Source organism: Camelus bactrianus, chromosome 10 (genome assembly GCF_048773025.1).
Source record: "Camelus bactrianus isolate YW-2024 breed Bactrian camel chromosome 10, ASM4877302v1, whole genome shotgun sequence".
NCBI classification, from domain to species: Eukaryota; Metazoa; Chordata; class Mammalia; order Artiodactyla; family Camelidae; genus Camelus; species Camelus bactrianus.
This window is the reverse complement of record NC_133548.1, coordinates 6,963,656-6,990,383: the sequence shown is the minus strand read 5'-3', so window position 1 is coordinate 6,990,383 and position 26,728 is coordinate 6,963,656. Positions and strand designations below refer to the sequence as shown.

Genomic DNA, 26,728 nt, shown 5'->3' with positions numbered 1-26,728 from the left:
ACTCCCTATGCAACCAAGACACAACCCAGGAACTTCAGATTTCCGTTTCCACCCGAGCCTGGGCTCCTGGAAAGCAAAGAATAGCGGTGCTCTCATCACCCAAGCCCTCGGGATGCGAAGGGTTAACGCAGGTGACAGCGCAGAAGCCCCCAGCACTGCTGGAGGGACCAACCGACGCAGCCGCACTGCCTGGCCGCTTCGTGGTCACGTGGGTAGAGGACGGGCTCAAGTGAGGCGCCGGCCAATAGGCTGTGTTGTCGGTAGGCCCGATAGCCAATAGGAGCAGGGAAAGGGGTCCCGGGACTAGGAAGAAACGGCGGCCCGGAGGGGGCTACTAGGTCATGGGGCTTCTGACCATTCTGAAGAAGATGAAGCAGAAAGAACGGGAGCTGCGTCTGCTCATGCTGTATCCTCCAGGAGGCCGGAGCCGCGAGGGTAGCTGGGGGCCCCGGCCGGGCGGGTGGTGCTAGGCGCCCCCTACTGGGCACGGGTTGCGCGGCCGCCGGGCCCATACCAACTGCCCATTGTGCGTCACGCACGTGGACCCTACCATCGCTTCTGGCGGGGGGCCGAGGGGAGTCCGTACCACCGGCTCTGGGCGGGGAGGGTTCGTTTCCAAGGCCAAAGGTGGGGGCGTAAAGGCACAGCGGCTGGACCAGATGTCCCATTGTAGGGGGAGGTGGGGCCCAGAAGTGACTCGGACGCTACCACGCGTCGGTCTGGACGAAGCGTGGGGCCGCTGTCTTCTACGGCCCTAATCGCCTCCTGCCCCGTCGGAAGGTGCCAGACCCCGGTCCCGCCCCTAGGCCGGATTCCCGCGGGCGTGCGGGCCCCGCCCTCCACCCCCAGGGTAGGCGGGTGTGGACTCTGCAGGTCCTTTCGCGGGTGGGTCCAATTGTCCATCTCTTTGCTGCCTCATGGCCAGTCCGTGTCCCAGCGGTTGATGGCTTGTAAGCCCAAGGGCCCCGCTGACCTTCTCAGTCCTATGAGCAGGCATCTTCACTCCTTCGCCCTCCTCTGTGCCAGGCCCCGGGCGGTGGGTGGAGGGAGGAACTCTGATCCTAGAGCTGGGCCGGCCTCACCCCAAATTCCCCTAGGAGGGGAGATAAGACATTTATGTGTGCAAATAACTTAAACGTAATATTCACACCATGTCTGTTTTAAAGAACTTTGAGAAAGGCACAAAGAAATCACTTAGCCAATAAACATTTATTAAGTGCCTACTGTGTGCTAGGGACTATCCTGGGGGCTGGGGTAAAACAGCAAAACAAAAAAACCCTACCTTCATGGACGTTCTATGTAATGCTGAGGGGAGAAAGATGATAACAAAATAAACAAGTAAAATATATAGCATGTATGGAGGAAAATGCAGCTTAAATAAGGTGGTCAAAGAAGGCCACACGGAGAAAGTGACAGCTGAGTAAAGGCAGGGAGGTGAGGGATGAACCATATAGATAATCTGGGGGAAATTGTTAAAGCAAAAGGAACAGCAAGTGTAAATGTCTCCAAGGAGGAACTCAACTGGTGTGTTCAAAGGAATGTCAAGGAGGGCAGGGTGGCTGGAGAGAGAGAGTACTGGAAGTTTAGGTCAGATGGAAGAGCCACCTCACCAGGGGCCTTTTGGTTCTGGACTTTTCATGAGAAGTGCAGAAAGGAGGGATCTGAGACTAGTATTAGGTCACTGCAGTAACAGGTGAGATAGATGGTAGGGTCGGAGTGGAGGCACTGAGGTGATGGAAGTGGGGGCATATTTTGATAGTAGGGCCAGCAGGAATTGCTGCTGGATTGGACGGACACGAGTGTGAAAAGAAGGGTAAAGCTAAGCATGACTCATAGGTTTCTGGCCTGAACAATTAGAAGTTAGGCAGTCATCAGCATACAGGTGGTATTTGATGGCCATGATTCCAGATGAGATCGCTGAGGGAGTGAGTGTGGACAGAGAAGAGAACCTAGGTGTGCTCAGATCTAAAGGTCAGGGAGATGAGGAGTGACCAGGGAGGAGAACCAGGGCGTGTCCTGGAGGGGAGGAGGGGGCTGGCCACTCCGGGATGCTGATGGAGCAGGAGGAAGAGGGCTGAGGACTGCCCAGCCAGTGGAGGAGATGGTGGATCTAAGGACTGACCTTGGCAAGAGCAGTTTTGGGGGAGCAGCGGGAGCAAGAGTTTCATGGGTTCAAGAAAGAGCAGGATGGAAATTGAAGAGGCTGAGTCTGGACCACAGTTTTGAAGCGATCTGCTGTAAAAGAGAAGGAAATAAAGGAAAAAGTGAGGGGGAGAAGGCTCAAGAGGTGTTTGCTTCTTCTAATGTGGGAGAGACACCAGCTTGCCAGCTGATGGGAATGGTCCAGTGGAGAAGGAAACATGGATGATGGAGCTGAGGGGTGAGAGGGATAATCAGTGGCCAACTATCAGGGACTAAGGCTGGGTCTCAGGAGGGGTTCTCTTATCACCCCCATTTCACTGTTGAGTCCCTCGCCCCAGGTCAGGTGAGCAGAAATTCTGCCTTGGGCCCCGCTGCCCAGCTGCAAGCCCCCTTAACCGTTAGGAGGAAAGTGCAGGATAGGTCTCTGGTGGGTCACCTTAGCCCTTTGCACACTCACTCAGCAGCAAAGGGTTTGGAATATTCCAGAAACAGAAAGGTGAGGGTGGCTGCCTCCAGATACTTGCTCTTGCTATTCCCTCTGCCTTGAACGCCCTTCCTCCAGTCCTTCAATAATCTGGCTCCTTGCACTTTGGGCCTCAGCTGAAGACGGTCAGAGAGGCCTTCCCTGGTGCCATGCTAAATGGAGCCCCTCCGCTGGCCCTCTCTGAAAGCCTCTCCATTGTGCTGCTTTCACTCACCGGGACCTTCAGGGCCTTCTTTCCCACTTGTTCACACTCTACTGACTGTCTCAGGCTGGAGTGTAAGCTGCACAAGACGGGGACTGTGACTCTGGGGCACCCCAAGCACCAGAGGTATTGTGGCACAGAGTAGGTATTCAGTAAATGTGGGATGAATTAAGGAGCCCCTGGTCAGAGGAAGATGGTAAGCTATTTATTTCTTGATACTTTGACAGTTAGCCTGTGGGTCAGACATGTACTCAGCTTATTATGCTATGTGGTGGGAAATGATTTGTCCCCTAAGAGAGGGGCACTGTGATGATGTCACCACCCTGCAGAGCATGGGGACTTCTCCTTAGCCTGGCATGCCCCAGCGGCCTGGACAATGCTGGCAAAACAACTATCCTCAAGAAGTTCAATGGGGAAGACATCGACACCATCTCCCCGACACTGGGCTTCAACATCAAGACCCTGGAGCACCGAGGGTGAGCGGGCTCCCTGTGGGCGGGCCTGCCCAGAGCAGGGCAGGGCGGGCAGGCGGGCGAGGGGCCAGGCTGACCCTCCAGCCACTCTCTCCCTGTCCAGATTCAAGCTGAACATCTGGGATGTGGGTGGCCAGAAGTCCCTGCGGTCCTACTGGCGGAACTACTTTGAGAGCACCGACGGCCTCATCTGGGTAGTGGACAGCGCTGACCGCCAGCGCATGCAGGACTGCCAGCGGGAGCTCCAGAGCCTGTTGGTGGAGGAGGTGGGCAGGTTACCTGGCGGAGTTGGGGAGTGGGGCTTCCCCCAGTGTCCAGGTCCCAGTAGTTTGTGCATATTGTGGATGTGTGGACACCCTCCTCAGCAGATTCCCTGATGGGGTCCATGAACGCAGAGGGACACCTAGGGTGAGATCTGTTCCTTCACTCTGCCACTGGGGAGGCAGAGACAACCTGTACACCTGGTCCAGAGAAGCCCACAAGTGTCATGGGCATGTCTATACTGAGGACCGAGACTTGGGTTCACATCCCTACCATGTCACTGCTTCACCACCTTGAGCGTCAGTTTCTGCACCTTGAATCAGGCTTTAGGAGGATGACTTGAGGCCAGTGTGTGAAGCTTTAGGAGGCAGTGGAACCTGGCTCAGGAGTTGGGCTCTTCGCTGTGTAACCTCAGGCAAGGCATTTAACTTTTCTGAATCTCCACTGCCTCATCTCTCAGATGGACATTATAATTACAGTGATCTTAAAATTTATTATCTGGGCCAAAATGCTCTTTTTAAAATAAAATTTTAGATTTATAGGAAAGATGCAAAGATAAGGAAGGGATACCCCATATATCCTTCACCTAGCTTCCCTTAAGGTTAACATCTTGCAGAACTGCCATATATCTGTCAAAGCTAAGAAATTAACATTGGTAAGTTACTATTAACCAAACTACAGATTTTATTTGGATTTTACCAGTTTTTCCATTAATATCCTTTCTCTGTTCCAGGGTTTGATCCAGGTTATGACACTGCATTTAGTTGAAAAGTAGGACACTTTTGAGAATAAAAGAGGGGGTTGTTAATTGTTACACAGGGACAGCAGGCATAAACAGGGATGTTGAGCAGGCCCAATGAGATGCTCAGCCCTGACCTGGCACCTCGAGGCCCTTTTTAAGGGCTAGATCCACCACCCACATAGAGGGATTCCCAGTCACAAACACATATATGGATATTACTGGAATCACAGGCAGAGAGTGAGACCTGACAGAGTAGTGGGACAGAGGGCTACGTGAACTTGGAAGAGGAAAAGGGCATTTCTAACAGACCTCAAAGCCCCTGGGACAGTCGCATTCTTTGTGCCTGTCAGGTCATCAGATCAGAGCAGTCTGGAACCCAAGGGCTCAGGGATCGTCTTGTCCATTGCCCCCTCCCCATTTTTGGAAGAGGAACCTGAGGCACAGAGGAGAGGGGTGCCCACTGGGTGGTGACTGGGCTGGCACCAAGGTGCCAGGCCAACCCAGGGCTCTCCCCACTCAATAACTGTTGGACACAAAGGCCGTCTCTACACTACCCACCCACTTAGGCCTTTCCCACCACCATGGGACCTTGCCCAGATCTTCCAGGTGGATCTCTGACCCCAGATGCTCAGTGTGATTAGTGATGGGGCCAGGCTGCCCTCTGAGCTTCCAACCCCCATACCCACCTATTTCTCTTCCCCAGCGCCTGGCTGGAGCGACCCTCCTCATCTTTGCCAACAAGCAGGACCTGCCCGGAGCACTGTCCTCTAACGCCATCCGCGAGGTGAGTCCAGGCCTTGGCACAGGCTCGTGGAGCAAAAGGAGCATGCATTTCTTTGTTAATTTATTATGAAAGCATTTATTAGCCCCTGCTGTGTGGCAGGACCTATTCAGGGTACAAGAGATTCACTGATTAATAAGCCATAGTTGTAGGGGAGGCTATAGCTCAGTGGTAGTGTGTGTGCTTAGCATGTACGAGGTCCTGGGTTCAATCCCTGGCACCTCCATTAAAATCAACAAATCTTTAAAAAATAAATAAGACGTAGTTGTGCCCCACAGCCTGGGGGAAGGCAGACCTGCAGACAGATTATTCCACAGGACAATTAGTAGCCAAGAAGAAGTGAGTGCTTTCCGTGTGCTAGGCTCTTTGCATGGATTAACTCATTCAATTCTCACAACCACCTCACAAGGTAGAAACTATTATTATCATACTACAGATGGTGAAACAGGCTTAGAGAGGTTAGGTAACTTGCCCAAGGTCACACAGCCAGTAAGCCAGGATTTAAACGCAGGGCTCTGCGACCCCAGCTTGCATCTTAACTCTTATTCTAGAGCTTGAACACCAGAAAGAGTGGGGTTAGAATCTAGGTTCTGCCGCTTACTAGCTGTGTGACCTTAGGCAGGTTGCTTAACCTCTCTGAGGTTTCCTTCTCAGTAAAACACAATCCCTGGCTTATGGGGCCTTGTGGGGAATGGATGAGAGGACGTTTGTAGGGCCCATAGCACAATGTCGGGAGCCCCTGTTGCTATTCCATTATTAAGGGGCAGTGCTGGCATGGTGGTGTGCAAAGAGCCCAGGTACCCAGAGGGGCTGATAGGTCTTCACCTGGGCCAGGGACAGCTTCCCAAAGCAGGCTCCTAGGGGAGGCATGGAATCCCCCCTGGGCCAGGAGAGGGAATGGGCTGTGAGTGGACAGGACCTGTGGTCACTGGGGCCCATCATCACTTTCTGCCCTCCCAGGCCCTGGAGCTGGACTCCATCCGCAGCCACCACTGGTGCATCCAGGGCTGCAGTGCCGTCACCGGGGAGAACCTGCTGCCTGGCATCGACTGGCTCCTGGATGACATTTCCAGCCGCATCTTCATGGCCGACTGAGCCACTACAGATGCCCCCCATCTCACAGTCCCGGCCCCCACTCTACAGGCCCTCACCAAGCACCATCCATTGGGGGATGGGAGTCAGCCAGCCCAACTAACACCCCATGCCCCTCTGTAACCTGCTGCTGCTACTGCTGCCCACTGCTTCTCCGTGGCCAGCCAGCCCCCCTGGCAGGAGGGCTGTCACCCTGGCTCCTGACCCAGCCTGCCTGCAGCTGCTGTACCAAGATGAGAGGACTGGGGCTGGGATGGGGCTGCCCCTGCTGCTGTTGAGGCTGTGGGCCTTGTCCTTTGCTCAGCTGTGGGAATAAATTGTTCCCTGCCCCCATTCCTGGCTGAGTCATTTGCTGATTCAACAGCTCTAGAGACTGCCTAGAGCCCACAGTCCTGCAGGAGACAAAGGAACAGATAATTTCAGGCAGAAGGTTAACCAACCGTCGCTGTGTCAAAGAGATGGCAAAGAGTTATAGAAGCATGGGACAGGGCTGTGTAATTCCATTTGGAGGAGTCCAGGTGGGCTTCCCAGAGGAGGTGACATTAAAGCTGAGAGTGAAGGATGAGTAGACGTTTTCTGGCTAGAATAAGGGGGAGGCTGGTTTACCAGAGGATGGTTTACTGCTACCCTTAGAGGTATGAATTAGAAAAAGCAATGCCTCCCCCACATCAGGCTCACAGCTTGTTTAATGGAACATGGGCAGAATTTCAGCTCCCAACCTCCTGCTGCAGCAAGGGACCCATGTGCAGTGGACAACCTGCACAGCTGTATGAGGCAGCAGTGGTTCCAGTAGAGGGAACCACAGGACAGAGGAATGAAGAGCAAGGGCTTTTGGGAGACAGGGATGAGGACCCCTGTGTAGGAAGATGTGGGCATCATGCCAAGCTAGCAAACCAGGAGCAGAGCCAGGAAGGAGCCTTCCCTGAAAACTAAAGGCACTCTGAAGCAGGGGCAGCTGGGAAAGGATGGGAACCAAGGGGACCTCAGGGCCCCAATCCAGGTGGCAGGACAGCTGGGTGTTTTCACAGGGCCCCTTGCTGTGGTCCTACTAGTGGATGCTTACTCTGCAGGGTTCTGCTTGAGGCATTCTTCACTTACCATCACACTGAAGAATGGCCCCAAGCAGGACAGACTCCTAGTGTCCCCATTTATATAGGAACTGAGCCTCCAGGAGGTTATGTGACTTACACAAAACCAGTGAGGAAGGAGAGGATCTGCGATTTGGACCCAGCATGTTTAGCAACTACACCCTACTAACAGTCTTCTATTTTTCTCTCTCTGCTGGAAATTCAAATGCCAAATAGAGCCTAATGTGTCTATGAGGGAAGGCAAGGAAAAGAGAGGAAGAGATAGCGATTTACTCCTAAACTGGCACTGGGATCCCTTCCTGGAGGGGAGAGACCTGTGCAAAATCTGGGCTCTTTTAGGATGGAAGAGGGAAATGGGTGTTGGGTGGACAACCTTGAAACATGAACTGGCCTTCAGTGTAGAAATTTAGAACTGCCTGCCCTGTCTTCTGTGCAAGACAGACGCTGTGGTCCCCATGCTCCCTCCCCTGCCGTAAGTGGACACACTCAGTCTCCAGAGCCAAACCCTGGCTCTGCCACTCACTCGTTGATGATTAGCAAGTTGCTTAGCATGTCTGTGCCTCAGTTTCCCCATCTGGGTTAAAGATAATGTCACCTACCTCCTACAGTTGGGAGAAGGAACAAATGGGTGGGTGTCTTGTGTGTCATAAGCACTATATGTCAGCTATAATTATCATTATTTCAATCAGTATGAGTTCAAGCAGATTCAGTGTGAACTCAGCCATCCACTGATCCGGGTAAGTCAACCCAGTGTTCAAGTCCTCCGGGGGGCCCTTAAAAAGCAGCATCCTGATTCCAAACGTGAATTATGCATGGTTTAGAGGTAAATAGGAAAAATAGTAAGATTATACTCATCATAAAGGCCTATGCATGGGGAGTATGAGCTGTGGCAGAAAGTCTGCTTCATATAGTCAAGCAGACCCAGTGGGAATGTGGGGACCTGGCCCCCCGCAGCTTTTCCCTCTTCCCTGCCTTCTGTTTGCTTCTCCCAGTGACGGGACTGGTGGAACTGGAGATCTGGAGAAGGGCTGGGGCTAAACTGATCTGGATAGGAAAGGTCTTAGATGGAGAAAGAAGGCAGAAAGGGGAGAACGGGGAGCTGCCGGGCAAGGGAGGGGAGCGAATGATGGGTGAGAAGGGAACTTGGAGCCTCTGCTCTGCCAAGAGAACTTTGAAGACCAAGAGCGATGTTGAAAGGGGTCTTCAGAGGAGCCCTGATGTGTACTGTGGGAGGGGACACCACCCAATCCCAGCCTCCTCCCAAATACCTCCTGGATAAGCTACCTTTTTTCCATACACCTGACAGTCTGATTTGGGAGTTCGCTTTGTGATTTTTTTCTTTTTCCTTAATGGAGGCACTGGGGATTGAACCAGGACTTCATACATGACAAGCAAGTGCTCTACCACTGAACTATACCCTCCACCCCACTTTGTGTTTCTTTCTGGAGTTACAAAGCCCACTCATCTGAGTTCCAGTAACAAGAGTGGCCATGAGTGCTTCATCCAGCACAATGCCACGTTTAAGCTTCACAACCTGGTGGTGGTGGTGGTATCAGTCAGGGTCCTGGATGGTCTGCCCAGACACAGATCAAAACTGCCTTCAGCAGGAAGAACCTTTCTTGGAAGAATACAGCAGACTCATGGCATCTCAATGGAGGTTGGACATCAAGGCTTGGAAAAGTGCTCTAGAGGCTGGGCAGCCAAACCCACAGCCAACACTGTACTCAAGGAGCAAATCAGTCCCCTTGCCAGGCACTGTGCCCTCTGTCCCTCACTCAAGATCCAAGGCTTCAGGAGAAGGTCCCCCCAAAACCACAACCCCTCCCCAAGACCTGGGGCAAGGAAAGGAGCTGGCACCTTTGGATTCTGGGCTAAGAGGCTGGAGGGCTGCACAAACTATTGAACAACCTCCAAAGATCTGGTGCTATGGTGCTAACAGAAAGAGGCAGGGGTGAATGCTGGACAAACCACAAAGGAAAAAGAAACATTCGCTACAGTAGGTTCTATTATAAACATCCCCATTCTAGAGATGAGAAACTGAGGCTCGAGTAGTTAAAGGAAACTCAAGCAGTTAATAAGTGTTACTTTAGAACCCATGAAACCTCCGTGCTTCTCTGGGGTTGTTTTTGCTCCCCCTACCCTTCCAGAAAAGATGAATTTAGTGAATCCTAGGGAGGGAGACAGGGAAATAATTTGGCAATGTCTGGCACATATTGAACGCAATAAAAGGTGGGTGGATGGATGAAAGAAAGGAATTGGGAAGCAAAGGAGAAGTCATTTATGATGAGGGTTTACACTCGGGTCGGTTGGGCTTGATCGCAAGGCAGAATTGAGTGACACAACCTCCCCAATCCTTACTCTCAAATCACCTAGTTCATGCTTTGCCAACAACCGAGAACTTTTTAGACGGTCCCTTGGCCAAGCGCCCTGCCAGAGAATTGCACGGTCACATGCGACCAGCTCCCTGGGCCCGAGGAGGAAGGGCCCAGGCCCGGGCGAGACGGTGGCTGGCGGAGACTGACCTGGAGGGGCGGGGGCGGCGTGGAGGAGGCGGAGGCCAGCGGTCAGCTCCGCTCCAGCTCCTTTGCCATGTCTCGTCAGGCGAAGGACGACTTTCTGCGGCACTACACAGTCTCCGACCCTCGAACCCACCCGAAGGGCTACACCGAGTACAAAGTGACCGCGCAGGTGAGGTGGGACCCATCGGGGACCTTTACCATTTTAACAAGAGGGGGGCTGTGTTTTACCTTAAGGCAAGCCGCTGCTGGAAGCTCCCATTTTAGACGACAGAAATGGATTTCCCCTTTAAGGAGAGATGGCGATAGGGCCTTCGTTTACGTCTTTGGCCACCAGGAGGCGGGGCCATAGGAGGGCGCTGTCCTTTTAAAAGGGCGTGACGGCAGTTTCCAGAGGACGAGGTGTGGATGTCCACGCCCAATGCGTGGCGTTTGGCCATTAGGCCGTGAATTTAAGTTAACATGAAAACTCTGGCTCAACCCAAATATTGGTTAGTTCTCCAATCTCTTGTTTTGTTTATTGGTTTGTTTGATATTTACATAGACTTTTTTAAAGGAGTTCAATTTCTTTTAATTTTTCACAAAATAATGCTTGTGTATGACTAAAAATTCATACAATTCAAAAAAAAATTAAGGAGTAAGTCTCCTCTTCACAGTCATATCAGGAAGTCAGTAGATAAAGACTAAAATTGATGTATGAAGCAATATCAACATTATAAACACACAGAGGAAATCAGAAAAAGGATTAAAAATAGAAAGTATAATAACATCTGTAGAATGATATACAAGAACTGATTGGGGAAAATTTTTCACTGTAAATTCTTTTTTTGCTTTTACACTTCTGAAGTAGACAACTATTAAACTGGTAGCTATTAAAGTGAAGCAAAAACATAAACACTTCCAAAATGATTTAAGTACAGACTCCTAGATGTTTAAAATGAGCTTTCCCCAAATCTTTTATGCCTTTCCCATGCCTAAAAAATACAAATAAAAATATAGTCCCTGGGAATTGCTCGGTCATTTGATGGACACATGGGTAGCTTTCCTAGTAAAACTGCCAGTTTTCCTAGTAAAACTGCCAGTTTGCCAAAGTAGTTGTAACATTTTATACTCCCATTCTCGCCAGCACCTGGTAGCATCAGCATCTTTAATTATAGCCATTCTTGGTGGGTGTGTAGTATTCCATTGGAATATTACTTTGCATTTCTCTGATGACTAATGAGGTTGAGCACACTTTCATAATCTTATTGGCCATTTAAACATCTTTTTTTGTGGGAGGTGCCTCTTCAAGTATTTTGTCCATTTTGTAAAGTTGGGTTGTTTGTCTTTTTTAATATTGATTTGTAGGAGTTCTTTATATCCTCTGCGTAAGAGTCCTTTGTCAGGTATATATTCCTCAATGGTTTTAAAATATAATTTCTTTTACCCAAATGTTTTAAGCCAGTCTGTTGTGAAAAGCAAAGGCCAGGGTTGCAGTGCTAGCAGTCCCCCAACAGGTCACATCCCTTCTCTAAGCTTCCATTTCCTCATCTTTTAAATGGGCACGTTTTGGTGTCTGCCTTCCTGGGCTCTAGGATAATAAACAGGAGATGTTTTCAAAACTGTCAAAGTTACTCCAAGCTGGGGGTTGTGGGGAGCGGGTAATAGCTCAGTGGTAGAGCACATGCTCAGCATGCACGAGATCCTGGGTTCAATCCCCAGTACCTCCACCAAAAAAAATTAAATTAAAAAAAAAAGTTACTCTAAGCTGCAGGGTGTTATTTTTTAATTATTATGAACATACATAATGAAAACAGAGTCTTTTTTCCACCTCAGAGGCCAGTCTGCTCTTCAGGAGTCCCACAGTTTCTTCTGTGTCCAGGAGTGTCCACCCACAGAGGCTTCCTCCTTTAAGGAAGAAGTGGCTCCTGGGACAGAACCTCATTCTTTAGAGAACTCAAGGTTCTCTGGTTTCAGAAGGAAATGCAGGGACTTGGCCTTTTGAAGGAACTGAGATACAAGTTGGGCTGAGGGAGGAGTCCTCTAGATGGGCCTTTAGGGATACTTGCATTTTGAGACAGGCTGGGACCTGGGACCTGGGACCCTTTACCCAGTGCTTGTACTTACACCCAGACAAACAGAATACTAAGAAACTGTAAGGGACTGAAAATAACTGCACGCATGCAAAGTCCAGGCAATTTTGAACAATAAGATACAAAAAGGCCACAAACCAACTGTCACTTCTGTGGTTCCAGTAGCAAAAGCAGGGCACTGTGCATGATCACTGCAGACAGCACCACCAAGGGGGTGCCGGACCACCTAAGCCACTGCTCTGGCCCAGCCTACTGCTCCGCCCCTACCTTCACCCCATTTAAGGAACCAGCCCGCCCTCCTAAGAGAGCAACTGAGGGCACCTGTACTGCAGCATGAGTTCCAATAAAGCCTTGCCTGAATTTCTCGTCTGACCTCTTATCAATTTCTGTTGACTAAAGAGTCCAAGGACCTGGATAATTTGACAGATGAAGTAACTGAGTTGCCTGGTAGAAAAACTAGCCAAAGTTACACTCAAAGCCTCAAAGCCAGGACCCCTTGATACCAGTAGCCAAAGGGCTCTGCCCCTCTCAATGGGGCTGGGAGGTACCTGGGGCATCCTCCGATTGTATAGGATGATGGGGTCAGATGTCGGTCTCTGGTCTCACCTGGTTCTTGCCTTTCTTCCTCAGTTCATCTCAAAGAGGGACCCGGAGGATGTCAAAGAGGTGAGGCTCCTGGGAGGAAGGGGACCGTTTCCCAATTCCAGATCTGGAAACAGCAAAGCAACAGCTGGTAACTCTGCCAGGAGACCAGCCCCTGTTCCTCCCTGGTCCTGAGGGGGGTGGGTGCTGCGCCCTAATGTACACACACCCTGGGGCCAGGCAGGGAGGGAGGATGGCCACTTCCCACTGTTGCTTGTCCCAGTCAAGTCCCATGTGCCTCCTAGGTGGTGGTCTGGAAGCGCTACAGCGACTTCCGGAAGCTGCACGGAGACCTGGCCTACACCCACCGCAACCTCTTCCGCCGCCTGGAGGAGTTTCCTGCCTTCCCCCGCGCCCAGGTGTTTGGTGAGTCTTGATCTAGGCATTCAGGCCAAAAATGAAGAGAGAGTTGTTCAAAGGGGACCCCTGCTGGTGAAGGCTGAATAGAAGGGAGCCTGAAACTCATGGCAAAGACATGTTTCAGACAGCTGGAAGGGCCCTTCAAGGTGGCCTCATTTTTCACCTAGGGAAACCGCTCTGAGCTTTTCCCATACTGTATGTTGAGCCCTTTAACACGCCTGTCCTCATTAGCCCCATTTCCAAGATGAGGAAACTGAGTCTCAGGGAGGTAAAGGGGCAGAACTAGAATTCCAAGCCACAAACCAATGTTTCCTCCAGACCTGTGCTGTCCAGAAACAGCAGCCCTGAACCACCTATGGCTGAGGAGCGCCAGAGATGTGGCTAGGCTGAACTGAGAGGTGCTGCACTGGTCGAATACAGCTGAAAAAAGAATCTGGGGGGAGGGCATAGCTCAGTGGTAGAGCGCATGCTTAGCATGCACGATGTCCTGGGTTCAATCCCCAGTGCCTTCATTTAAAAAAAAAAAGAATGTAAACTATTTCAATATTTTATATATCGATTACATGTTCAAATGAGAATATTTTAGATATATTGGGTTAAATAGAATATGTAATTAAAATTAACCTGTTTTTACTTTTTTTTAAAAATGTGGCTACTAAAAATTATAACTTACACATGAGTTTCATATTATTTCTCGTAGACAGGGCTGATCTGTTCCTTGGGTCTCTAGACTGACAGATGTTCTTTCATGGCAAGGTGAAAGGTCACTACTGGCAGATTATGCCAGACAGTGGGGAATACAGTAGCTACTCCCCCTGGCAGCATGATAACTAGCCCAGAGTTAAATAAATAACTGCCTGCTGCCTTGAAGAGAACAGTGAAACTGTAAATATGGGGCTACTTGCTGTGTGACCTTGGGCAAGTCACTTCCCCTCTCTTATTTGCCTTTCTATTATATCAAAACCATCTGAAATTATTTGTTTCTGGTTGGTTGCCTGCCTCCCCCTGTCTAGGATGTGATATCCAGAGACCTCTCTCATTCATCCTCCTTTTTTGTTTGTTTTTTGTTTTTTTATTTTTTTGCAAACATAATATTTTATTGCAGCAATCAAAAGGGAAACCAGAAACCATTTCTTTAAAAAGGCTTAGAGATGTAGCTTCAAGCAGTAACTAATATGAAAAGTTTGTCATACAACTAGTCACATTGTAAAACCCATATTGGCAGTGTTTCAGTAACCTGCTAGGTTTCATTTTGCTTTCTGCTATTCTCTCTCATTCATCTTCTGAACCTAGCACATAGGTGCTCCCTAAACATCTGGAAAATGGATAAGGAGATCGGTCCCTCCTTGCCAGACTCTCACCCTGGGCAGAGCCAAGGAAGATTGCTGGGAGAATGGGGAAGGGGTGGTGGGCTGCTCAGACCCTCTCAGGCAGAACCAGGAATAGTGGCCCACAGGGGCCAGAAGCCCCTGTGGGTCACTGTTTCTCTCCCTGCCCCTTGCCCTGGCGGGTGCAGGCCGGTTTGAAGCCTCAGTGATCGAGGAGCGGCGGAAGGGGGCTGAGGACCTGCTTCGCTTCACTGTGCACATCCCCGCGCTCAACAACAGCCCTCAACTCAAGGAGTTTTTCCGGGTACGTGTACCTGTTCTTCCCCTCTCCCCAGCACTTGGGAAGCTTACCTGCCCGCCAGGCTGCACCCTGTGACACCTCCAGGCTACTCTTTCTCTCTTGCAGGGTGGGGAGGTGACACGGCCCTCTGAGGCATCCAGGGACATGCACATCCTGCCACCTCCTCTGATCCCCACACCACCCCCTGACGAGCCTCGGCTGCAGCCTCATGAGCCCTGGTTGCCCCAGCCACTCCCAGTGGAGAGGAGGGGCCTCGAGGAGTTGGAGGTGCCAGGTACATGGGGTGGGAGAGAGAGCCAGGGCTGGAGGATCTAGAATGTGTGTATGTTTGGCAGGGGGGCTGGGGGGACACTCCCTCCTCAGTGAAAAGCCTGGGGTGTTTCCCAGCTCCTTTACCATCATCCTGCTGAGGAACTCTGCCCAGGTCATTTTCCTTCTCTGGGCTAGTTTCTTAATCTGGGCACAGACCTTAAGAATGGGCTTGCCTATGCCCCAGGTTGCTGCAGGGATTCAGTGAGAGGGTGATTACATTTTGAAAGCTGGGAAACAATAAAGGCAGGCATGAATGTCCCCAACAATCTATTCCTCAGTGGATCCTCCACCATCCAGCCCTGCCCAGGAGGCCCTGGATCTCCTCTTTAACTGTGGGGGCACCGAGGAGGCGTCCAGTTCCCCCTCCCGAGGCCTTCTCACCGAGGCTGAGCTTGCCCTCTTCGACCCCTTCTCCAAGGAAGGTAACACGTTGGGACAAGTGGGGTGGGGGGTGGGGCAGGTAGGAGCTGGGCTGGAGGTCCTTAGGGGCAGGGAGGCTGAGGCAGGCATAGCCACCAGCTGGCCAGTGTGGTGGCTGTGTAAATTTGAGAAAAAATTCGCCCTGTGGGCGAACGGCAGCCTCAATGAGAATTAGAAGCAGTGCCCCTTCCCGAGTGCTGGGGCCGTGCTGGAGAGCTGGGTGCCCTGTACTGTCAGCAACCATGGAGGAAGTGAGCTACTTTCCATGGGATCTTCTCCCTGAGAAAGCTTTGGAATGGGCGAGGGGTCACCCTGCCCCGGGAAGGTCTGAGTTCCTCTGTTGGAAGCCCGGGGGGTGGGGGGTTCCTGGCTGTCTCAGGATCCAGCTGTAGATCCTAAAGGCAGAAGAGGCCTGTTAGTGAAAAGGGGTGAAGTCTTGGCTCAGAGGACAGCAGAGGAGGCCCCTGGAGCAGCCGCTGGCATGTGTGGGTACCAGAGATAGAAGTTCCCCATGAAGGCACTGGTCCTGAGCTCCTTGTCAGATCTAGGGACTTGACAATCCCAGGTTCTGAGACACTGAATCTTTTTGTTCTAAAGTTCTCTGAGTTTATGCTGTTACAGCAACTGGGGTGTTGAAGTGGCTGATCTCACTTCGGGATCATTGTGAAACAGTTTCATTGTGGATTCACAGCAGTCTTTTTTAAGCCCATTTTGTTGGGCTCCCTTCTTCCACCTTTGGTGACCTCCTGGGCAGGCCCTTACCTTTCTGATCAGTTTCAGGCATTTGAGTTCTCTCATCCCGGGATCCGATCCAAATCAGGACCTCAGTCTCCTATCCAGTTTTCAGCCTCACCCCTCCACCAGCTCAGGCCTGACCGGTGGCCTGGCCTCTGGCCCTGGTGACAAGGGTATGAGGAGTGTCCTTTTACTCTTCTTATTCTGCTCCCTCCCCCCCTCCATGCTCTGGCCCCTCCAGGGTTGGGGAAGGGATAGAAGGGACTGGAGGGGAAAGGCAGGGGCAGTGTCACTGCAGCTGATAAGCCCTGCCACTGAGAAGCAGGCGTTCAAATACTCTTGCCTTCTCCAGCCACACCCCTTGGGGTGCCCAGGGCCCAGATGCTTGGGCAGGAGCCTGTCAAGACTCCTTAAACCATGAGCTCCCATGAGACATTCCTTGGCCCATGGAAAAACTCCTAAGTCCTTGCCCCCACCAAGCCTGGAAGTGCAGTTTGCTTAGATGCTGCCTCGTGTCCTTGCCCCACTTGGTGGGCACCTCCAGCAAGCCTTTCACCATCAGAATTCTCCAGGCAAGGAGCCAGTACTCATCTCTCTCTCCATCATGTACACCAGACTCCTGAACTCAAGTACTAGGGCATCCCAAGAACTCTTCCACCTTCTCCATTAGCAACACAGGGAGGGCCGTAAGTCCATCTGGGAAGTGAGATGTCATCTTCCCTTCCTGTAGGAGGCCACTGGTCTCCATGTGGGGTCCCTTGGATGGGGTTGGAGACAGGCCCACCCCTCCCTCTCCTGGCCAGTGGTATGTAGTGGTGGTTCCTGCTCCGGCACTGTCCCTTCAAAGGCCTTTTCATCAAAAATTCACCAAATCTCTAGCCTTTTGTATAAGCTGCAGAGAGGATCTTTGACCATCTCTTTGCCAGTCCTAGGGGATATGATGAGACCTTCTCTCTGGAATATTCTAATTACCTACCACTGACTGTCTTCACCTTTGGGGCCTCAGCTGAAATTGTGAGACCCTAAAATAGCCTTGAGATCCTCTGAATCCATTATTTTAAGATTCCAAGGCTTGAAGCATTTCTGCCCTTGGCCTGGCATAGTTGGTGTGGTGTCCTTCAGCTAAACCTTTGGAGGTAGGTTTTGGATTTGTAGATGAACTGTAGTCAGGAGGGAAATAATACTATTGACCCAGAGCTCACAAATTAATGTTAATATGTACCTAAAGAAAGAATTAGGCTATGTTTTACACTGGTAACTTATATAATCTTATAAATCAATTATACCTCAATTAAAAGAAAGAAATAAAAAGAAAGAATTAGTAAGGTAAGACAAAAGTGCATGAACACCAACCAAATAGACGATGGCTAGTTTGCTACGCACAAGTGGCTTTTGGATTGCTCAGACACTGAGCAACCCAGGACAGGTTGGTACCCTGGTGGGCAAGGAGGTCTGTGGGTGGACAACAGGCCCTGGGAAAAGAAGGGCCAATCTGGCCTGAGTCCTCCATATCTGATTGCAGAAGGTGCAGGCCCCAGTCCTACTCATGTAGGTGAGCTGGCAGCATTGGAGGCAGAATCTGAAAGGCTGGACCAGAAACCCTGGGAGCCAGGAGGGCAGGAGGAGGAAGAGGATGAAGAAGGAGGACCTACCCCTGCCTATCTAAGCCACGCCACAGAGCTCATCACCCAGGCCCTACAGGACGAGAAGGCAGGCGCCTACCCTGCAGCTCTGCAGGGCTACCGGGATGGCGTGCATATCCTGCTTCAGGGAGTGCCTGGTGAGCAGGACTGCAGGGTGGAGGGTCAGGCCTCAGGTCCTGGATGGTACCTTGAAGGGAAAGGAAAGTGAGAAACAAGTAGATCAAAGATCAGAATTGCTTCTCACTGACCAGCTACATAACCCTGGGCAGTTTCTTTACCTCTTGTGGCCTCAGTTTTCTTATTTGTAAAATGAGGAGGATATATCTGACTCTCAGGGAGCAGGGAAAGACACATGGTGATGCTGTATGAACTGTAAAGGGCTAGACCATAGCTTCTGAACCCAGATACTTGGGACCAGGTACCTCTGCTGAACCATTCTGTCTTCACAGGTGACCCTTCACCTGCCCGCCGGGAGGGAGTGAAGAAGAAGGCAGCTGAGTATCTGAAGCGGGCAGAGGAAATCCTGCACCTGCATCTGTCCCAGCGCCCATCCTGAGAGAAGAGTGGACCCTTTCCCAGGACTTGAGCTCCAGCACTGCCAGCCACCCTCTTCTCCTTTCCCTGGTGCCTGGCCTGATCTCCTGGTCTTATAACTCTACAGGCCACTTCTATATAGAACTGGACCAAGAATGAGAAAAATAATGAATTCTCAGCTCCCTGAGCACACCTGCCACCTTGGAATCAGGGACTCTCACTTCTGATCCTGCCTGTCTCTATCTTGATATGTAAGCAGTAGCTCTGGTCCCTAAACTATTAGTTTATCCTTCTAGAACCAGGGTCTGCAAACTATGGCCTGCAGCCAAATATGGCAGACTGCCTTTTTTTGTAAGGCCCATGAGCTAGAATAGTTTTTACATTTTTTAATAGTTGAAGAAAATCAAAAGAATAGTATCTGTGACAGGTGAAAATTATATGAAAATTAAGTATCTAAAAATAAAAATTTTTTGGAACACAACTAGGCTCATTCGTTAGTATTGTCTGTGGTTGCTTTCCCACACCAGCAGAGGTGACTAGTTGCAGAGTTGACTGGTTGCAACCTGTAAATCCCAGAACATTCACTGTTTGGGCCCTTTGCAGAAAAAGTTTGCTGACCCCTGATCTAGAAAATATGTAGAGGAGTCTCCAGGGAAAAAGAAAAGAATGACACTAAGGCAGATTGAGCCAGGTTATTGGGTGAAAAGGACGATGGAGAGGAAACAAAGCAAGAGTATGCATTTTGGGCAGGTGGTCCAAAGCCAAACAGTAATGGATCAGAGGGCTGGAGCTTGGAAAGGCGTGACCTCACTCCTGCCCCGCCTCTCCTACAAAGCGATTGGTTGCGGAAGGGGCTACAAACCGTTGCGTCACGGGAGTGGTTTGGGACACAGCGGTGCATCGTGGGAGGGCCTTATCGGGGCCTGAGAGTGCAGAAGAGTTTTGGCGGAGAAGAACTACAACGCAGAGCATCTCGGGAGGCCTGCTCGAGTATTTGTGGGAGGCGTCGGGAGTCGGTGAGAGGCTGGCGGTGGCCAAACGGGCGGCGGGCACGCTTGGACCTGGCCGGGGAAGGGGGCCGGGCGGGGTCCGCCCCGCCCCGACCCTCCCCTGAGCCTCCGCCGACCTCGGCGTGCCCTCCCGCAGAATGGGGCGAGTGGCTGCAGCTGTACATGGGATGCTGAGCGCCCATCCTTTCCCTCCAGCTCACCCATGTCCGGCAGCAAGCTGCCGGTGGGCACGTGCCTGGACATGTGTCCAGCCGCCGAGCGCGTCCAGCGCGAAAAGGAGCGCCGCCTGCACCGCTTCGAGGTGGCGCCAGGGTACCGCGGAGACCAGCCCCGAGCCGACCCGCAGCGCGTTGTGAAGGAGTACAGCCGGCCGGCCGCCGGCAAGATTCGGCCCCCGCCGAGCCAGCTGCGTCCGCCGTCCGTGCTGTTGGCCACCGTACGCTATCTGGCCAGTGAGGTGGCGGAGCGTACCGACGCATCCCCCGCGGAGGTGGCCAGCTTTGTGGCGGATCGGTTGCGCGCGGTGCGGCTGGACCTAGCCCTTCAGAGCGCGGGCGACGCCGAGGTGGCGTTGGTGCTGGAAGCGGCGCTGGCAGTGCTGCTGGCCGTGGTCGCGCGGCTCGGACCCGACACAGCGCACAGTCCAGCGGACCTGATGTTGCTGCAGGCCCAGGTGCAGGAGAGCTTCGGTTCTCTGCGGCGCTGCTACGCGCTGGGCGGTGGGCCGCACCACCGCCAGGCAGCCTTCCAGGGCCTTTTTCTGCTCTATAACCTGGGTGAGTCGGGGGTCCCAGCGACAGAGCAGAGCGCGGGGGCAGGTGGCCCTCAGTGTGGACAGTGGAGGCCGGGAAAAGAAGGAGAAGCTTTAAAACCTCACCAGTAGCTCCCTCTGCGTCCTATCTCCTAGATGTGTGTCTCAGCCAGTGCACCGAGCCCCAGCCTGGACCTCTGGCCTGTCCCTTCCCATTTCTGGGTCTCAGTTTTCTGGTAATGAAAGTGGAGGAAATGAGGTTGGAAAGGAATGAGGTAGGATAGTGACTGTCAAGCTTTTTTTAAACCTCCAGTTCAGTCAGTGTGGCAAATGAGCCAGGAACACATAGCCCACAAATATGAGGCAGAAGTTTCAACCTTAGATCTTTTTCATGGATGGATGGTGCCGTTTAAATAAATTCTACTCTATTTAATTGTATCTGAAATGCTGTTGACAACCTGCTAAAGGGTCAGAAGCCTCAGTTTACAAAAGTGACCCAAGTGTCGTGATTCTCCTGGAAGGAGAGCAGGAGCAGAATTTGAAGAAGACGTTGCCTTACTAGGTGGCCAGGGGAAGGTGTGGCAGAGCCGGCTCCCATAGCTAGGGTACAGAGAAAGGGCTGGGTTCAAAGTCAGAAAACTTGGATTTGGTTGGGTCAGGTTCTACTATATAAGAACTCTAGGACCATTTCAGGCAAGTCATTAAATTATCTGGGTCTGTTTCCCTTATCTATAAACACTGTGTCACTTTATTATGAGGATCCAGACTATTTGAAGAGGTTTTGGAACCTCCAGCAACAAATTCTGATATGGCTTAGGAAGGGGCTGATGGGATTAAGGGGGAGGGAAGGTCAGTTTGGCCTACGGGTGGGGGGCTGGCAGAGCAGGGATGTGGGGCGGAGCGAGGTGGAGAGCAGAGATCCTTGGAGGGCCAGAGGAGGTGGGAGGGGAGATAGGGAGAGACCTAAGGGGATAGGGTGGAAGGTGGGCCGGCTCCAGGAAGGACTCAGCATCCTCATTCCTGCCCTTACAGGCTCGGTGGAGGCCCTTCACGAGGTTCTGCAGCTACCTGCTGCCCTGCGTTCCTGCCCAGCCCTGTGTACCGTCCTGGCAGTCGACTCGGCCTTCCGCGAAGGCAACACCGCCCGCCTGTTTCGCCTGCTCCGGACCCTGCCCTACCTGCAGAGCTGTGCTGTGTGGTGCCATGTGGGCCGTGCCCGCCGGGGAGCCCTGGCCCGCCTTTCTCGTGCCCTGAGCACCCCTAAGGGCCAGACCTTGCCTCTGAGCTTCCTGGTCCACCTACTGGCCCTGGATGGGCCCGAGGAGGCACGGGACCTGTGCCAAGCCCATGGACTGCCCTTAGATGGACAGGAGAGAGTTGTGTTCCTGAGGGGTCACTACACTGAGGAGGGGCTGCTACCTGCTGGGACCTGCCAAGTGTTGGTGGGGAGCAAACTTGGAGGGCGCACCCTGGAAGAGGTGGTCATGGCAGAGGAGGAAGATGAGGCTGTGGACAGACCCAAGTCCCCAGTATGAGGAGGGGCTATGCAGTCTCCCAAAGCTCCAGGACTGGGTCTGAAACACTCAGGTTTCTTTTTTCATGATTTCCACACAATAAAATGAACTTGTCTTGCGGGGACAATAGCTAGGCTTGATTTATTTGAGGGAGGGCAGGGGGATATTGAGACTTGCTAGGGGTATGGGGGGAGAGGAACCCAAACTGGGCAATGCCCTACCCACCCTGGGCCTCAGTTCCCCTCTGGTGGTCTCTGAGTTGATGTCTTGGTTGGCATTATGCATCCCATCCTCACCCACCCACTACCAAGGGCAGTTGGTGGTTTTGCCATTCCCACCATCCTTGTCTCCTGTTCACCCTCTGCCAACCAAGAGCCAGGATGAGGGAAATTTTCATCTGGGGCTTGTCACTCCCCTTAAGTGACCACACTGGTGGGACCCAGAGCTGTTGCCTCAGAAGTTTGAGAGAGTCCTGCCGTTCCGTTGTCTTCTGGCATCAGAGGACACACTCAAAGGAAACTGGAGTGGCTGGGGTTAAGATAAAGGGTTGGGAGGAGCTGAAGAATGAGGGTCAGAGGTCAGCCACGGGCCTCAGGGTGGCTGCTGCGTTCTCCAGGGCCGCCACCAGGATACTGAGCTGCCTCTGCACCTCAGCCCAGGCTGCAGATCCAGCGCCTGTGTTCGTGGCCCTGGAGCAGGCATTGGACAGGCCTGGGAACGTGGCTACAGAGCCGGTGCGAGGTGCCCAGAGCACGTGGCTGACAGGAGAAATGGGGGAGGATCACGGTCATTCAGGGGCCAGGGAAGAGGGGCGCTTCAGCCTGAAACAGTTCCTGTATACAGCTAGGGACAAAAGCACCTCTTCCTGCCCTCTGAAAGCTGGGGCCCTTACAGCAGTGGTGATGGGAAGAGATGTCGGTTCTAGTCCCAGGGTGACCTTGACCGATTTGCCTCCCCTCCCTTGCCTGACTCCTCAGCTGTCTCAAGGGGCTGGGCTGTGCTCTCAAGGCCAGCAAAACCAACATTTTCCTGCCTCATCCCTTGGCACCTCCCAAGAGCTTTGGGACAGGCTCACCTGTAGTAGCTTTCCTCTGGGAAGGCTCGCGAGTTCAGGAAGGTGCGTTCCAAGAGCATCAGCTGATCATTGAGCATCCGCACCTGCAGGGGGCTGGAGGTGACAGGACCTTCTGGTCACCCTACAGCTAGCAGCCCAGCTGCCAGCCTGCATCCTGCCCTGGATGCCACCCTCCCAGATGCCTGATTGCAGCCCTTGCTCACTCAGGGGTGCCCTTCTGCGTTGTTGATATGTGTTGGTCCAACACCGTGGCTGCCCCCTCAAACTTCTCCACTGCAGTCGCCAGAGGTCCTGTGGGGAATAGCCAGCATCTCAGCCCTGGGGGTGCAGGGCTTCTCACACCCCAGTCACTTCAGGGGGCTCCATACCCAGGCTGATGCTGTGTTGCTTCAACAGGGCCCCGAGATGCTGCTGAGCAGCCTGCAGGAAGCTGCGGAGGGTCTCGCTGTAGTCACTGACATTAAGAGGCAGGAAGAGGCTGTCACTGAGCCGGAGAAGCACACTTCCCGCCGTCCGGGCCACAGCCTGGTGGCTGCTGAAGCCTTGCAGGGAGGGCGACAAGGCCAGGGCTCAATCTTCAGCCCGTCTTCCTCCAGCCTCAGGATGCCCCTTGTCCCACTTCTCACCAGGGTCCACAAACTTGTCCACATAATCAAAGGTGTCAAAGGCCGTGTGGTAGGTAGGGTAGATCCGGGCTGAGGTCTTGCTCTGGGGGAACAAGGCCCAGAGGTGACAGGCTTGGGATGGGAAGCGGAAGGAGGTGTACAATGTAGAGACCTTATCTCAAATGGTCACCACATCTGCGAGGAAGGTTCTAGAGTTTCCACTTTACAGAGGAGGAAACAGGCTCAGAGAGGTTAAGTAACCTTCCTGACATCACACAGCGAATAAGTAACACAGCTGGGTCAGGTGCCAGTTTCCCATTTCACATGAAGGAGGAGAACCTGGGGCTTTGCAGTCAGACAAGAGGGTTCAAAGCCCAGCTCCACCTCCAGGAGCAGCTCGGCAATAGAGGGGAGAAAGGGCTTTGGGGGCATCAAATAGGGAGACAAAGGCTGGGCATTTGGCACCCCTTAGCTCATTTCACCCCAAACCACCCCCATTTTATACTGTAGTTTAATCTATTCTGAGATAAACTTTTTCACCTTTTAAGATCTCTGGAATCGGGATGCTTCTTACAGTCAATGTCATCCTATCATCCTAACTGATAGTAGTTTTTGTTTCCCTCCTGAACAGTGCATCACATAACGGTGCATCTTACACTCAGTAGTATCTTAAATTTGATCAAATTACATGGATGAAGGTAAACAGAAGCTCAAGAGAAGTAAAGAAACTGGGCCGAGGTAGCACAGCTACTTAGTGATGGAGCCGAGGCAGTGTGCACTGGAGCAGCCCAAAGAAGAGGAGGGGCCTGGTAGAGCAAGGTACCGAGCTGGGGGATGGAAGGGTGCCCGCTTACCCGGTCATAGTTGTAGGCGAGGTCCATGGAGGAAATGCCCAGGAAGTGAACGAAGGGTGCGTAGTCGCTGCCAGCACCCAGAGTGCCCAGGCTGTGGGAAGAAAGATGGTCAGGTTGCAAGGTGCTGGGCCAGCTCACCAGCCCAGGATCCTCGTCCCGGTCCTTGCTCACCTGGGGACTAAGCCGTACACCGGGCTGCTACGGTTGCTATATCGGATCCAGTTGTCGTAGATGCTGAGACTGCTGGTGCCTGGGGCGGGGATCTGACCGGAGGGAAATCTAGTCTCAGGGCTGGGGACCCACCAACCAGCAGGTCCTCCATCTCCAGCCTACGCACAACCCTGCAGTTCCTACAAGGCCCGCCCGGCAGCCTCAGTCCCACCCGGCAGCCCCTCTGATAAGTACCAGCTCTAGCTCCACCTACGCATAGTCCCGCCTCTGGTCATCCCCCTCCCCGCCTGGCTCCCAGCCCCTCTGCCTTTCACCTGTTTGGTTGCAGAGAAGATGACACTTTGGACCGGGGGCGTCCCCTGAGCCCTCAGGGTGACATTGGCTGCGAGAGAATCAAAAAGAGACTATTCGGCCCCCCGCTCTTTCGTTTCCCTCCTCCCTGAGTCAGCCCAGCAGCCCTTCCTACCAAACACCGAGATGTCCACGTTGATGTAGGCCACGGTGCGCTCCTGCAGCTTGCTGAAGAACTCCTGCAGGTGGAAGGGACAATGTAGGCCCCATGCTGCCCAGCTGTGGTAATCCCCTCCATTATGCTGTGGGGCTCACTCACCTCGGTGAATTCTGTGGAGCCAATGAGCCCAAACTCCTCTGCCCCCCAGCTCGCAAACACTACTGATCTGCGGGGTCGCCAGGTGCCTGGGGAGGCAAATAAAAGGCTGGAGGGCAAGATCACCCGGATCCTGGGGTGGCTTAGGGGGAAGGTTGGGGATTTGTGGGGGAGGGAGGGCCAGAAGGGGTGGGGCAGCTGTCAACTAGAGGTAGGTCCTGGCACCTCCCCAAACAAGGCTTCCCTGAGGCTCCTGTCTTCCTTTCACCATCGTACCTCCTCTGCTGTGACACCCTGCAACATTATCCCCAACACCAACCTCCCTTGGTCAGATGGTCCCTTCTGCCAGAATGCCCTTCCCACCTCTTCTCTCAGGCTATCCTCCACCCCCAACTCTCTCCTCCATGCATCCTAGGTAAAACTCGCCCTAACCGGCTTCACCTGGTGATAGTACATTCACAGTCTCCTTAGAGCGTTATACATATTGAGCCAACCCTTACAACAACGTCTTGAGGGACAGACTGTCATTGTTTGCACTGAGGAAACTGGGCCACAGAGAAGTTAAATGATTTGTCCAGGGTTACACAGTTGTGAGCAGCAGAGCCAGGTTTCAAATCCAGGGCCTCACTCCAGAGTCAAGGCTTAACCAGTGCCCCACACTGCTTCTCATAGCCTCCTGCCTAGCTTCCATCTCCAGTCTCCCTGCCCACACTGCCCTTACCACAATCTTCACCCTCTCCCAGAAGCCACTTAGGTCCCTGCTTGGCCCCTCGCCTCCTTCAGGCTCCCTCTCACCCTCTACAGCATCCCGTGTTTCTGGCTGTGCTCCTTCCCATCTCTGACTGCCATCCCCTTTGATAATTCTTCATCTTTTTGTTTTAAATGAAAAAAAATTTTAAGTACAAAATGATTACATGCTGACAATGACAAATTCCCACACTTTTTTCTACCAAAAAGGCATAACATGAATCTAATCAGACAAATCCAAACTGAGGGACATTCAATTAAATAATATAAAGATCACAAAAGAAAGAACAGCCAAGGAACTACTACCGACGACCCATGCAACCACCACACATGCAACATGTGATCTTGAATTGGCTCTTGGACCAGAAAAATTTTTTGCTCTAAAACTTGTCAGAACAATTGGCAAAATAGTTAATTTCCTGATTCTGATCATTGTGCTGTGGTTATGAAAGAAAACACCCCAATTTTTAGGAAATAAACGGCTCTGCCACCAGCTCTGCTACCTGATCCAGCCTCTCCTTCCCACATGCTGTGCCTCCACCTGGATCCCCACCCTGTCCTGGAACTGCTGCCTCCACAGCGAGGCCTCCCAGAGCTTTGGCTTCCACTGGAAAGCCCTGTAGATATTTTTCTTTCTTTCTTTCTTCTTTCTTTCTTTTTTTTTTCTTTGTCGGGGGAGGTAATTAGGCTTACTTATTTATTTGTTTGTTTAGAGGAGGTACTGGGAATTGAACCCAGGACCTTGTGGATGCTAAGTAAGCACCCTACCACTTGAGCTATACCCTCCCCTCTTAGATATTTTTCTTTGTAGCACGTTTCGCAATTGTCATTACAGCAGAAACTCTGGTGTTCCCTGGGGGATGTCCAGTGCCTAGAACTGGCCTGGCACATAGCAGGCGTGGAGGACATATTTGTTGAGTTAAGAACTGTCTGTCATCCCTGACAGAGTCTGGATCCCAGCCTTGCTCAGAGTCGCATTCCTTGGAGGGGCACAGGAGGCTCTCAGAAGGTATTGTACGAGTTCTCTGTACCACACTGGGCTACTGGAGTGAGGCCAGGGCTGGTGTCCCAGCATATCTGCCCCCAGGGCCCTCAGACTTGGCACAAGTGAGCACTGGAGAATGAGAGACAGGAGGTGGGAAAGGATGCCCACAGCTCAAGGAAAAGTATAACAGATTTATGGTTATCAAAGGGGTAAATGGGTGGAGAGGATAAATAAGGAGTTTGTGACTAGCAGATGCATACTACTATAGACAAAATAAACAA

At 52.2% G+C, this 26,728-nt stretch overlaps 4 protein-coding genes and 2 long non-coding RNA genes across 7 annotated transcripts in view; 4 read left to right on the top strand and 2 right to left on the bottom strand.

Annotated features, from left to right (window-relative positions):
• The first annotated feature begins 232 nt into the window (after positions 1–232).
• On the top strand, positions 233–6,510 carry ARL2 (ARF like GTPase 2). 2 transcript variants are annotated; one of them, XM_045518177.2, is made up of 5 exons: positions 233–435; positions 3,124–3,304; positions 3,405–3,567; positions 5,008–5,088; positions 6,046–6,510. In XM_045518177.2, exons 1-5 carry the CDS (start codon positions 342–344, stop codon positions 6,178–6,180), a joined length of 654 nt encoding a protein of 217 aa, XP_045374133.1. In that variant the 5' UTR covers positions 233–341; the 3' UTR covers positions 6,181–6,510. The 2 variants fall into 2 exon arrangements, with proteins under 2 accessions (XP_045374133.1, XP_010955409.1); XM_010957107.3 differs by having other exon boundaries at positions 247–406; positions 3,194–3,304.
• On the bottom strand, positions 961–12,802 carry LOC123617431 (uncharacterized). The gene is made up of 3 exons (XR_012509519.1): positions 12,665–12,802; positions 10,013–12,562; positions 961–1,093 (listed from the first exon to the last, which is right to left on the bottom strand). It is a non-coding gene; the product is annotated as an uncharacterized LOC123617431 (long non-coding RNA).
• On the top strand, positions 9,732–18,609 carry SNX15 (sorting nexin 15). Its single transcript, XM_074371772.1, has 8 exons — positions 9,732–9,953; positions 12,484–12,519; positions 12,741–12,861; positions 14,372–14,487; positions 14,590–14,758; positions 15,075–15,218; positions 17,474–17,731; positions 18,044–18,609. The coding sequence occupies exons 1-8, from the start codon at positions 9,855–9,857 to the stop codon at positions 18,148–18,150; spliced, it is 1,050 nt and encodes a 349-aa protein (XP_074227873.1). The 5' UTR covers positions 9,732–9,854; the 3' UTR covers positions 18,151–18,609.
• Positions 18,610–18,988: 379 nt separating this feature from the next.
• On the top strand, positions 18,989–21,532 carry SAC3D1 (SAC3 domain containing 1). Its single transcript, XM_010957110.3, has 3 exons — positions 18,989–19,144; positions 19,334–19,914; positions 20,922–21,532. Exons 2-3 carry the CDS (start codon positions 19,341–19,343, stop codon positions 21,422–21,424), a joined length of 1,077 nt encoding a protein of 358 aa, XP_010955412.2. The 5' UTR covers positions 18,989–19,144; positions 19,334–19,340; the 3' UTR covers positions 21,425–21,532.
• A 147-nt stretch (positions 21,533–21,679) lies between these two features.
• Positions 21,680–26,728, bottom strand: part of NAALADL1 (N-acetylated alpha-linked acidic dipeptidase like 1) — a 16,416-nt gene continuing 11,367 nt past the window's right edge. The window contains exons 9-18 of the mRNA XM_010957109.3: positions 24,719–24,804; positions 24,575–24,638; positions 24,423–24,490; positions 24,109–24,200; positions 23,938–24,028; positions 23,105–23,186; positions 22,847–23,020; positions 22,682–22,769; positions 22,479–22,571; positions 21,680–22,161 (exon numbers count right to left, since the gene is read on the bottom strand). Coding sequence (XP_010955411.1) covers positions 21,975–22,161; positions 22,479–22,571; positions 22,682–22,769; positions 22,847–23,020; positions 23,105–23,186; positions 23,938–24,028; positions 24,109–24,200; positions 24,423–24,490; positions 24,575–24,638; positions 24,719–24,804 — 1,025 coding nt within the window. The 3' untranslated portion in view covers positions 21,680–21,974. The remainder of the gene's footprint in view (positions 22,162–22,478; positions 22,572–22,681; positions 22,770–22,846; positions 23,021–23,104; positions 23,187–23,937; positions 24,029–24,108; positions 24,201–24,422; positions 24,491–24,574; positions 24,639–24,718; positions 24,805–26,728) is intronic.
• The window catches only part of LOC141578816 (uncharacterized), a 20,141-nt gene continuing 18,226 nt past the window's right edge, over positions 24,814–26,728 (top strand). Inside the window, exon 1 of the long non-coding RNA XR_012509517.1 lies at positions 24,814–26,471. This is a non-coding gene — a long non-coding RNA (uncharacterized LOC141578816). The remainder of the gene's footprint in view (positions 26,472–26,728) is intronic.

Coding starts and splice junctions, on each gene's coding strand:
- SNX15 (XM_074371772.1), top strand. CDS start 9,855: ATGTCTCGTCAGGCGAAGGACGACTTTCTGCGGCACTACACAGTCTCC. Junction 12,520..12,740: donor ACCCGGAGGATGTCAAAGAG/GTGAGGCTCCTG, acceptor TGTGCCTCCTAG/GTGGTGGTCTGGAAGCGCTA. Junction 15,219..17,473: donor CGACCCCTTCTCCAAGGAAG/GTAACACGTTGG, acceptor ATCTGATTGCAG/AAGGTGCAGGCCCCAGTCCT.
- SAC3D1 (XM_010957110.3), top strand. CDS start 19,341: ATGTCCGGCAGCAAGCTGCCGGTGGGCACGTGCCTGGACATGTGTCCA. Junction 19,915..20,921: donor TTTTCTGCTCTATAACCTGG/GTGAGTCGGGGG, acceptor CTGCCCTTACAG/GCTCGGTGGAGGCCCTTCAC.
- ARL2 (XM_045518177.2), top strand. CDS start 342: ATGGGGCTTCTGACCATTCTGAAGAAGATGAAGCAGAAAGAACGGGAG. Junction 3,305..3,404: donor AAGACCCTGGAGCACCGAGG/GTGAGCGGGCTC, acceptor CTCCCTGTCCAG/ATTCAAGCTGAACATCTGGG. Junction 3,568..5,007: donor AGAGCCTGTTGGTGGAGGAG/GTGGGCAGGTTA, acceptor TCTCTTCCCCAG/CGCCTGGCTGGAGCGACCCT.